General features: G+C 48.1%; 2 protein-coding genes across 3 annotated transcripts; one reads left to right on the top strand and one right to left on the bottom strand.

The window, feature by feature from the left end:
* Positions 1-3: 3 nt before the first annotated feature.
* LOC105561061 (UDP-N-acetylglucosamine transferase subunit ALG13 homolog) lies at positions 4-2,208 on the bottom strand. Its single transcript, XM_012010718.1, has 2 exons — positions 1,435-2,208; positions 4-839 (listed from the first exon to the last, which is right to left on the bottom strand). Exons 1-2 carry the CDS (start codon positions 1,534-1,536, stop codon positions 423-425), a joined length of 519 nt encoding a protein of 172 aa, XP_011866108.1. The 5' UTR covers positions 1,537-2,208; the 3' UTR covers positions 4-422.
* Positions 2,209-3,377: 1,169 nt separating this feature from the next.
* On the top strand, positions 3,378-10,405 carry LOC105561058 (nuclear pore complex protein Nup214). 2 transcript variants are annotated; one of them, XM_012010712.1, is made up of 5 exons: positions 3,378-3,683; positions 4,633-4,935; positions 5,489-9,590; positions 9,871-10,045; positions 10,158-10,405. In XM_012010712.1, exons 1-5 carry the CDS (start codon positions 3,651-3,653, stop codon positions 10,183-10,185), a joined length of 4,641 nt encoding a protein of 1,546 aa, XP_011866102.1. In that variant the 5' UTR covers positions 3,378-3,650; the 3' UTR covers positions 10,186-10,405. The 2 variants fall into 2 exon arrangements, with proteins under 2 accessions (XP_011866102.1, XP_011866101.1); XM_012010711.1 differs by having other exon boundaries at positions 3,378-4,935.
* The last annotated feature ends 964 nt before the right edge of the window (positions 10,406-11,369 follow it).

Genomic DNA, 11,369 nt, shown 5'->3' with positions numbered 1-11,369 from the left:
TGATTTCCTTTTTCATCAGCAGACGACCTTTATAATACTTTTACAGGATTAATTGTTACGTTAACAGTGTCCGAGAATAATCTGCAAATTATCCAAGGGAACGTTAAAACTGCCATTGATCTGTCACAATTTGACTAATGCAGAGTCACAAATTTTTCTATAATATATATATAGTTTTGAGGAACGGTTGTTTAAGTGTATAATGTACTATTATTGTAAATTCTATCGAGCATATAATATATTACAGTAATGAATTTAAACTTTATGGAATATGTATCCTTATAAAGTGTAAAACATGTTAAGAATTCAAATATATATATAAATATTGCTGCTTGTTCCCACAGCTATTTGGCTTTTTTTTAAACATCGGTACAAAGTAGCTCTCGTACTCGGGGTGAGACGGCGAAATTGCTTCGACAGCGTCATCCAAAGCCCATTACTTTGTCAATAAAGTTAGCTATATCCGCACTTTTGTCATCGACGAACGGCTTCAACTTGGTCAAGTCCATCGTTTGTATGACACGCGGCAAATCTCGGCAGGTACAGTAATACAAGTGCTCGTCTTTGTACAACTGTTCAGCCAGTTCGGTCTGATGATTGTCCATGAGCAGATCATTAATCACCACGATCAAGTGTTTGTGATTTTCTAAAGCCTCCAACACACTTCCCGCACCAGCGTGGCTTATCACAAGGTCCGCTAGCTGCATGTATTCCCCGATGGACGGACTTAAACCGAAAGTTTCTATCTTACGGAAACCGTAACGCGCGGTACAGTCTGGTTTTAAGTTGGTGTTGCCAGTTTGCAAGATCAGATGCTTGTAATCACGTGCTGACAGTGCCTAGAATCGCGATAATAACTGTAAACATCTTCTAATGATAATTGATATCATTTCAATTTTATTCCATTATACAATATACATATACAGGGTGAGGAAAAAGTATGGAAACCCCTAAATTTTTCGAAAACTATGCATCTTAGAAACAAATGTTCGAGACAAAAGTTACATTTGTGTATACATGAAAACTCCAATGAGATATGTGCACAAATGTTTACCAAAGTTGGAGTACTATTGCAACAGCATATTCCTGACACCAAATCAAGTCAGAAAGTCCTGTCATCGTTTTTTCTCACGACAAACAGTTGTCGAGACATCGTACGATGATTATTGAAAGAGTTGCCAAGTTTTCTTTGAACATCTCAAAAAATATTAGACAAAAATGTTTCAGACAAAAGTTGTTCCAGTTAAACTTTTGTGCCAAACTTTTGTTTCTAAAATGCATAGTTTTTGACAAATTTACAGGTTTCCACACTTTTTCCTCGCCCTGTATAATAGAGTGTATCAAACGTAATGAAAAAGAAACATGAAGAGATCGAATTAAACAGCGAAGAGAGATCAATGGATAATAATAAAATAGAAATATTGTATAAGCTACCTCCAGGACTGTGCGGCTCAGCACTGTAGTTATCAGCTCGTCAAATTTTGTTGTGCCAACCGTAACGAATACCGTTTTCTCCAACATCGTGTACCGTTTCATGTATTTATTGAAACCACGATTTTCATTATCTCTTATTTCTCTGTTTTCATAAAATTTTCCGTCGGATCAATGAATGTTACATGAAAGATGACGTTTGATCACGTTCAAAGCGGTTTACTCGGTTAACCCCCCCACCCCCCGATTCTTTTCCTTTTATTTTTCATAAATCCTAGATCTAAGGTAGAAAGAGCAAACTGAGTAAAGTCCGAAATTCTGATTTCAATCTTGATTGCGTAATCTTATTCGGATAGATCTGGGTTGACAATAGGCCGCTCTTTTTAGGTTATGCGGTCACATGGACTTCTACGCACTCGACTGTTGTACATACGTACAAGAAATTATTTAAACGCGGAAGCACAACCTCGCCCGATCCGATTATCCAGTCCTGATGCGTTGCCACGTTATTTAGCAACAGATATATTAAATACTTTAAAAGAGATTACACAGTACCCAGGACGTAAGAGAATAGCGTCATACAAATGGAGATTGGAGATTTGGATTTTGGAGTATCAAGTATCTCCTTTTGACTGGAGGAGAAAAATCTGAGGGGCGAGGGAAAATTGAAGCATGTGACATGTCTCGTGACATGTCGATGTCATCGGAGCGCATAAAAGTGCAAGTCCTACTCCTTCGGTTAAAGGCCTGTGTCCACGATGCTAGAATTTGTATATTGAAGCCTCGTCTACATAGAAGTCGTAAAGTCGTAGTCGTAAGAATAGTCGACTGTGATTGGTCAATTCTTAAAGCCTCCGCTACAATGATTCTCGGTTCTGTCTACAATGGTCGTAGTCGTAGTCGCTCGATAAGAATTGACCAATCGCAGTCGATTATTCTTACGACTACGACCATTGTAGACAGAACCGAGAATCATTGGGTGCTTACGAAGAAGCGCTCGGAGTTAGGTTTGGGTCGGACATGCGTACGCCTCTCAATGATTCATGTATTTCATGTCTTGCCCGAACTGTCTCTAATAGCAACCCGGGTTAAGGCCTTCACACATAAAATTCCGTAAGGACGTAAAACGTAAGCGTAAGAAAATCAACAGGTTGGATTTGCTACTGCTTGCGTCATTGCCTTACGTTCTCGACTGTGATTGGTCGATTTTCTTATGCTTACGTTTTACGTCCTTACGGAATTTTATGTGTGAAGGCCTTTACTCGGGTCGCTCGGGTCTCAATCGGCCTGGGCCTAAATTCCGTACACGATTACCGACGACCATCGATACGTTAACGACGTTTGCGCAGCTTTTCTATCATGTAGAAAAAGCTGCGCAAACGTCGTTAACGTATCGATAGTCGTCGGTAATCGTGTACGGAATTTAGGCCCTGCCCAAACCCGAGTAAAGGCCTTCACACATAAAATTCCGTAAGGACGTAAAACGTAAGCGTAAGAAAATCAACAGGTTGGATTTGCTACTGCTTGCGTCATTGCCTTACGTTCTCGACTGTGATTGGTCGATTTTCTTATGCTTACGTTTTACGTCCTTACGGAATTTTATGTGTGAAGGCCTTAACCCGGGTTGCTATTAGAGACAGTTCGGGCAAGACATGAAATACATGAATCATAGAGAGGCGTACGCATGTCCGACCCTAACTCCGAGCGCTTCTTCGTAAGCACCCATTGGCTGCGTTTGGCAGGAAAAGCTGCTTTGCAACTGTTGTAAAATTCGTGAATCTGATTGGTGTGTTCTCTCAATCTTGTGTGATTAAGAGCATACGTCAATCAGATTCATGAATTTTACAACAGTTGCAAAGCAGCTTTTTCTGCCGAACGTAGCCATTGTAGCGGAGGCTTAAGAATTGACCAATCGCAGTCGATTATTCTTACGACTACGACCATTGTAAACAGAACCGAGAATCATTGTAGCGGAGGCTTTAATCACGGGGCGCGTTTACAATGTTGATCCTGCTCCGAAAGCAGGAACCAATCGCGTTCGTTCGCCTATCGTCGCACGACCGCGTTCTCGCCGAACGAACATCACGAGAGCCGCAGTCGATGCTGCTCTCAGTACTGTCTGTTGAAATTCGATTGAGGTTGCGATCGCGACCAGGTGGAACTCATATTTATTACCGTCTTTGACCGTTTACCAGAAGTAATTGCAAAACACCGTAGAAATGAAGGCGCTGCTGGACCCGATATATGTAGAGGTACCGCGTGACACTTATTTCACCGGGAGAATCGCGCGCGTAGCTCAAGGCGGACCGTTTGACACAACCGGCGAACAAGTTGTATTAAAAGTCGTCGTCGGCGGCCGCACAACCGCCTGAAAACATTTCTCCTACGTCCCTTTACCCGATTCCTCGCGGGGCATCGCTCGCCCCGGCGGTACCGCGGAGATACGACGAACCGCAGTCCCGCACGAGTGACACGTTGATCTTTGAGATATTTATAAAAGAGAACAATTAGATTACCATACACGTTGGCGCGTCAATTCGCTCGACATCTCCCTTCGACTCCGATTCCGAGAGATTCTCGAGCGGCGAGACGAACCACCGAGCGAATCTCTCGCGTCCAAGCTCTTTGCGCTCTAAAGTGGCTCTCTGATACGAGACGAACAACTGAACAACTTTCGAGAGCTTTTCCCCACGCGACATTTGTTTTCTTAATACAAGAATCGAGTGTATTTCTTTTTAACATTACCACGTTTATTCGCATGGCGTCTCTAAATTTACAAAATCGCGTTCAAGCAGTTGTTTCTCGCTGTCTTATCGAGCGAATTTTATCTAATGTATGTTCAAAAAGCACTTAGACGCGCGTATACGCTATAAAATCTTTAGAGAAACAAAACTACGTCCAGCGCGTGTGACTTCGAACATTCGTTTGTTAGCTTCGAATTCGTGAGCTGCTGGTTGAATGCAGTCTCGTAAAACGCCAGCACAGAGCAACTGCACTGTGCGTTCTCTGTGTCTCGCGATACCGCAGGCTCGTTTTCTATCGCTGCGCTGGTCAACTAGTGCGATAAATCGGAGTAAGATAAGTAATTGTTTTCACTCCAGTCAGTTTTGCGTTGGTTCACCAGTGCAGCAGCAGAAGGCTGGTCTTATATTACATTGTATCGTCGTGATTTCATATTCACCGTCGCTCTCGTGCTTTCAGGAATTTCTCTTCAAACAGTCAAACACGTATCAGGTGTTTGACTTGAAGACGCCCGCATATATACCCGCCGCCTGCAGTCTTCTCGCGGCCGACAAGAAGCGAGGGCTGCTTTACGTGGGACACGACGATAAAGTTACCGTGTTAAAGCCGGCGGACGAGAGCAATGCGGAGTGGCAGATAGAACTCCAGTTACCAGGCGTTATATCAAAGATTGCAATTAATTGTGATTATAATTATATCGCTATAGGCATAGCATTGAAGCCCACAGTATTGATATACGATGCCCATTCACTAGCTAGAAATGTATGCACGTAGCGATTTTTTCGTAGAAGTTCTTACGAAACGCTCTCGAAACGTTTTGTCCAGTACACACAGAAAAATATTATTGTACAGTCAAGAAAAGTAATTGCTCAGTTTATTTTATTCCGTTTAAGTAATAGTTTGCTTCAACAAAGAATATTTTCTTAATAATAGTTTTAAGATATACTTGTTACTAGTCTTAGAAAAGCTTGCCATCTTATACTCAAAGAAAGAATTTATTCTTCTTCGAAGAAAATTATAAAACTTATTGAAGAATTCCGTATGCTTCTTTTAATAAAATCAGAAGAAACAAAATTGTTTTGCTTCAAACAATTCTATATATTCTTGTTTCAAGTACTAGACTTACTAAGAACCAGAATATGTTTTGAGTAAATATAACACTTGCGACGACATTATGATAGATTTGTGGATATATAAACTTATCAAATACTTGGAACAAATAATATTTACTTACAGGTAGTATATATTTTTCTGTGTGTACCATAGGGGATCTGGAGGCTGCGCATTTATCGCTAACCGGCGCGTTAATTTTCAGAGTCTCAACCTGTTGGTTGAAATAACACCGACGAACAAGCTAGACAGCTACATAACGGACATACGATGGAACCCCACCGTACCGTCGATGTTCTGCATCGTCACCAGCGACTGCACCATTGGTAGCTTCCTGTTGAAGGTGGAGGAGGAGAATTTTGTACCGAAAGTGTCGGTGATATCCAAGGTGTCGAGCGAGCCGCAGGCTCTGTGCGCGGCCTGGAGCCCCAAGGGCAAGCAGATAGCGGTGGGTTGCAAGAACGGCGACATTGTGCAACTGAAGCCGGACACCCTGAAGGTCGCCAGAGCTATCGCGGGTCCCTCGCCGTCCATCGGGGAGGTCATCAGCATCCTGTGGCTCAGCAACTATCAGTTTTGCGCCGCGTATCTGAACGGCGAGCGGTACGTCAACGTTCTCATCGTTGACGCGCCGAAAGGTGAGGCGAGCGCGATCTTCACGTGCTACGGGGACATCATGTACAGCTTCCCCGAGGGGGAGGACAGCGTACCGCGGTATTACTTGGAGCACGTCCCGGAATGGGGACTCATCATAGCGGGTAGCAGCACCAGCAGCGAGATAGCCATGCTGGGCACTGCGGACGGTGGCGCCAATTGGAATCAGTGGCAGCTGGTCGACAGCGGCAGGGCCCAGTTGCCGTTGATGAGAACCACGGAGATTTATCCGCTGGGCCTGGCCGTGGACAAGTCGCCGACCGGCGTGCTGCCGTGGGGCACGGACTCGACGTTGCCGCATCCGGTCCCCATTTTGCACATCCTCGGCACGTCCGGGAAATTGTGCAGCTTTCACATGGTCAATCTTGCGCCCAACTGCCCCGCCATCAATGTTCCTCCCACCGAGATCGTCGCGCCGCCGGCACCGTCGCAGCCCCACGCCGTCGCGCCCGCGGAAATGTCGTTCAGCATAAACGCCGCGGTGACCAGCACGCCGCGCTCGAAGCCACCGGAAATGGCGCCGGAACGCTCGAAACCCGCTCCGATGAACATATTTGGCGACTCTCTGAAAACAGCGGGATTCTTTCAGCCGCCTGTGGAACAAGCGGCCGAGCAGCCGAAGCCGCAGGAGGAAAAGGCTGTGCCGCAGACAGTTGCGAAACCAATCGCGCCTAAAGAAGCACCAGTGCCGGAGCCCACAAAGACGACGGAGATCAAGGCAGTTGCGGACAAGGAAGCGAGCTCGCCGCAAGCGACGGAACAGAAAGCCTCCATAGACGATAGCATACGGATGCGAGCTTACGTGCAGGAGCAGGCGTTGTTCGAGAAAGAGCTGCGAACTAGATTGGAGCCGCAGGTGTGGGAGTGCGGCACGGACGCGGAAAAGAAGCAGCTCGGGGAGACGTCCGTCTTCATAGAACAGTTCCTGCGAGAGCTGAAGGAGACGACAAACAGCCTGTCCAGCGACATAACGTACCTGAAAGCCCTGTTGCTCCAGTCGTTCGCGTGGGTCGAGGAGACCAAGTCGAAGAACGCGGCCAGCGTCGACATCACCGCCAGAAACTGCAACGAGAACAGCAAGATAGCAGATCTGCAGCGCTGGTACTACTACATACATACGCAGCTGAATCAGGTCAACAAGATCTTGGACCTGGAGTGGTCGGAGCACAAGGCGCAGGCGAAGTCGAGGATGAAGATCCCCAGCTTGGAGTACGTTTACCAGAATCTCGTCACCCACAACAAGATCATCGCGAAGGAGAAGGAGAAGCTCGAACAGGTCTCGCGACGGTGGAAGTCGCTCAATCGCTCGATGGCGGCCGACGGCGTGTCAAATCTCAATCGCTCGATGGCGAGTCTGCACGTGAGCTTGCCGAGATCGTCGGCATCGGTGATCAGCTACAAGACCGACGTCATAGACACCCGCTGCAAGGCCATCGCAATGAGGACTCTGAGTTTCACGCACGAGAAGCAGCTCAGGCTGAGCGCGTTGCTCACCGAGTCGTCCCCGAGGATCATCAAGCCGGTCAATCCGTCGCCGGTTCAGGATCGTCTCAAAGCCACACTGTCCTCCTTGGCGTCTCTCAGTCCTGTCGTCAGTGAGGCTAGGACCAAACCCGAGCCGCCGATTGTTAAGCAAAGCGTCGCCGTTAAGCAGCCGGTAGATAAGCAGGCCAAGTCGCAGAGTCCGCTCGCCTCGTTGAACAGTATCGTCGCGAGGATCGGCACGCCCGACACGAACGGCGTCGTCCAGGCGCAGACCAAGGTCCAGCAGAAGCCGCTCCCGACGGCGGTGTCGTTCTCCGGTGCGATCTCCACCAAGCAAACGGACAAGAAGCCCGCGGCGCCGGCGGTCCTCGCGGCGTCGCAGTCCAAGCCGAAGCAGGAGCTCAATGTCAACTTCCCGACGTCCATCACGTTCGGAGCGCCGGCGCCGAAGACTCAAGATACCCTCTTCTCGAAGTCTCTCGTCGCAGACATGGCTGCCAGGAACAACAAGGACCCGGCGAGCGGCGACGGCGTCGTGAAGGCCCCGGAATCCGCTCTGTTCTCCACCGGGCTGCTGAAGGACGTGCTGTCGACGGATTATCCGTTAGCGGAGACCGCTCGCATGGGGATAGCGCGCAACCTCTTGCCGCTCTCCGCGGCGCCGGCCGCCGCGAAAACGGACGCCGCGGCCACGTTCAGCTTCGCCACGGCCAACATGCTGCCGCCGCCCGTCGCGAAGGGCTCGCCCTCCGCGCTCGACATGATGTCCTTCGCTTACTCCAAGTCCGCGCCCGCCGTAGAGCCCGCGATGGCGATTCAAGCGACGGGGATGCAGACGCCGATAGAACTGTCGGCCCTGTCCCTGGGATCAGCCGGCGCGTTGACCCTCCAGTCGGCCGATCACTTGAGCGCGGGCGCGAAGGCGAACGCGACCACGACCTCCATGAGCTTCGCCACACCCGCGGCCGTTATCGCGGCACAGGCTCCCGCGATGACTGCCGCCGTCACGTCCGTCATGACCATCGGCGGGGTCACCATCAGCGTCGTGGACGCGAACGCCGCTCAGAAGCCGATGACGGAGGTGCCGTCCAGCAGCGCGGTCATCGTCGAGAAGGTCATCACCGCGCCCGAGATGAAGGCGCCCAGCTTTGGTACCGCGAGCGCCCAGGCCGCGATCTTGTTGGCGCCGTCGATCTTCGGCGGCGGTCAGACCGTCGCGAAGAGCACGGCGACAACGCCAGAGGCGATTGCACTGCCAGCTACCACGAGCACCTTCGGCGTGGTGTCCTTCCCGTCGATTGCGCCTACCTTCGGGACGACGACCACCGCGTCGGTGTTCGGCGGATTCGCCAACGCGCCAGCCGGCGTCGCCGCCACCAGCCCTTCGGCGGTGCCCGCGAGCACCGCGCCCGTGTCACCCTTCCAGGCCTCCCTGAGCAAGCCGACGTTCAGCGAGACCGCCGCCACCGCCACCAGCGCGCCGGCCACGAGCTTCGGCACCGGCAACGCCGTCCCCGCGAGCACCATCTCGTTCGGCCTGCCCGCGGCGACCTCGATCACGCCGGCGTTCGACAAGAGCCCGATAGTGTCCCCGGCGTCGAACGCGCATTTCCCGACCGTGCAGACGCCCGCGTCGACGGCGAACATCTTCGGCAAGCCGATCATCAGTCCCGCGTCGACGCCGTTCGGCGGCACGTCGAGCTCGGTGTTCTCCAACGCGCCCGCCTCCACCTCCTCCAACACCTCTGTATTCGGCGGCAACAGCATCTTCGGCTCGACCGCCCCGAGTGGGAATATCTTCGGGGGTAACACGGGATTCGGTGCGGCCTCGACGGGATCTATATTCGACACCGGCGCCCCGAAGCCCGGTATCGTGTTCGGCGGAGCGACAAGCGCACCCGCGTCCCCGTTCGGTGGCGCGACGGCCAACGCGTCGTCGCCGGCGGCAGTCAGCGGTTCCCCCGCGGGCGCCAACGTCTTCAGGTCCACTGTGTCCAACGCGTCACCTATACAGCAGCCTGTGCTCAGCAGCCAGCCCACTTTTGGGCAAGCCCCTGCCTTCGGCGCCAAGCCGGTGTTCGGGTCGTCGCCCATCTTCGGTGGAGCGAAGCCAGTTTTCGGAGGTGCTGGTTTTAGCTCGCCCCCGGCGTTCGAGTCTCCTCCCATGGGTAAACGGCTGATATCATTATGTATTAATGCTTAAAACACGTGATATGATAGTTTATGGTCCTACCATCGAAGATAGTACTTTATGACCCCTACAACTTTTATTCGGATCATTTTCCGTGAAAGCGTGTACTGCTGGAGATAATAGGAGGGTCCCGTTCTTTTTTAATACCCTGTATAGATGATGTCCCAATTAGTCTTACCAAGAGCTCTGAACGGTTTATAATTAGATTATCTTGCACCTATTGTTCATTTATAATAAGACAAGAATGTTGTGAACAGGATTTGGAAGTCCACCTACTATGCAACCTGGCTCTACGATGGAAAATATGCCGAAAGTATTTGGAGAAGTGACGGGTAGCAGTACGTTCGAATCTTTAGCTAATCAGTCGGGTGGTCTCAGTTTCGGTAGCTTAGCCCAGAAGAATCCAGAACCAGAGAAGCCAACGTTCACTGCGTATGTAATTTTTTGCCTCGGCAAGTTTTCGATTAGTCGAGTCAATAAGAAAGTAATGAGGAAACGATCTAGAAATAATTTCTCCAAGCAATAAATAATCATCTTATTTCAGCGGCAGCTCGTTCTCCAGTTGGAGATGAATAGGACACAGTTGCGGCAGATCTACCTTCAAAACTGTCACGTGTCTAGCAAAATGTGAAATTTCTATTGAATAAGGAATTATTTAACTACAATTGTGTATATACCGTTTTACATTCAGAAAGATGTACTTTTTATGAAAAACAAATTACATTCTACCTTGTACGTTGTAATAAATGAGAGAGCGGATCTAGGTTTTACAATAAAATATTTTTACTTAAATGGGGAGAAAATAATTGATCAATATTATAGTTTAAGCCAGAGTGAAAACAATAATGCAACGTTGAATATCAAGGTGTCCAGTGGTCAGGGAAATCTTCTGGAAAACCAGGAATTGGCAGAGAATTTTAGAAATCTGAAAATGTCAGGGAAAAGTCAAGAAATTTTACGATTTATCTGGATTTTTTTACATCGTTTCACATTTTTTCTGAATAATTTAAAGTTTCTAGAAAATAAACTTTTCTTGGGCTCTCGGTACACTAATTTTCTGTTTTGCTAAACGTCAATTTATTTATAAGCGTGATTGGTAATTTATATTTTCATCGTGTTATTTTATTTCAATGTGTTCCAATGAGACGAAACTATAAAAAAAAGATGAATTACTAAACAGTACTATCTAGTGAATTGCAAACAAAATGCAGTTAAGCAAAACGAAAGCATCGCATATGATTACGTACGGTATCACAAATGGTTCGAATGGTTTGTAATGATATGTCCGTTCCTATTACACAATGTATTATACATAGATTGTATGATTGCTTTTATTTACATTTTTGTTTCCCGAGAAAAATATTTCAAGGACTTCGTCATTTAACATTTACCAAACAGATGTACGCAAATTATGCATCTTGAAAAAAGTTAAACGGTCAGGGAAAGATTAATTCCGGCTCCTGGAAAACCTGAAAAAGTCAGGGAACTTTTTTCACCGAGTTTGCTGGACACCCTGAATACGAATGAATGCTGAATGAATGATAGTTGCAGTTTATCTTACACTCTCTTTTTCTTCAGTGAATATCTGTCGCTATTGTTATTTCTATAATTTTGCAATTATTTTCTATTAGATATCTCTCTTGGTTCGTATGTTGAATAATAAAACCTGGAGACAAAGCCAAATTTTTTGCTTGATTGACCTGTTCCATGTTACTCTCGATTCAGCGTTTAGTGACGTTCAGCGCGAATACTCGAG

The sequence above is a fragment of the Vollenhovia emeryi genome, unplaced genomic scaffold (assembly GCF_000949405.1).
Source record: "Vollenhovia emeryi isolate VEMERY1.0 unplaced genomic scaffold, V.emery_V1.0 DF939213.1, whole genome shotgun sequence".
NCBI classification, from domain to species: Eukaryota; Metazoa; Arthropoda; class Insecta; order Hymenoptera; family Formicidae; genus Vollenhovia; species Vollenhovia emeryi.
This window is presented reverse-complemented; position numbering and strand designations above follow the sequence as displayed.

Coding starts and splice junctions, on each gene's coding strand:
- LOC105561061 (XM_012010718.1), bottom strand. CDS start 1,536: ATGAAACGGTACACGATGTTGGAGAAAACGGTATTCGTTACGGTTGGC. Junction 840..1,434: donor TGAGCCGCACAGTCCTGGAG/GTAGCTTATACA, acceptor TCGCGATTCTAG/GCACTGTCAGCACGTGATTA.
- LOC105561058 (XM_012010711.1), top strand. CDS start 4,390: ATGCAGTCTCGTAAAACGCCAGCACAGAGCAACTGCACTGTGCGTTCT. Junction 4,936..5,488: donor CCCATTCACTAGCTAGAAAT/GTATGCACGTAG, acceptor GTTAATTTTCAG/AGTCTCAACCTGTTGGTTGA. Junction 10,046..10,157: donor GAGAAGCCAACGTTCACTGC/GTATGTAATTTT, acceptor ATCTTATTTCAG/CGGCAGCTCGTTCTCCAGTT.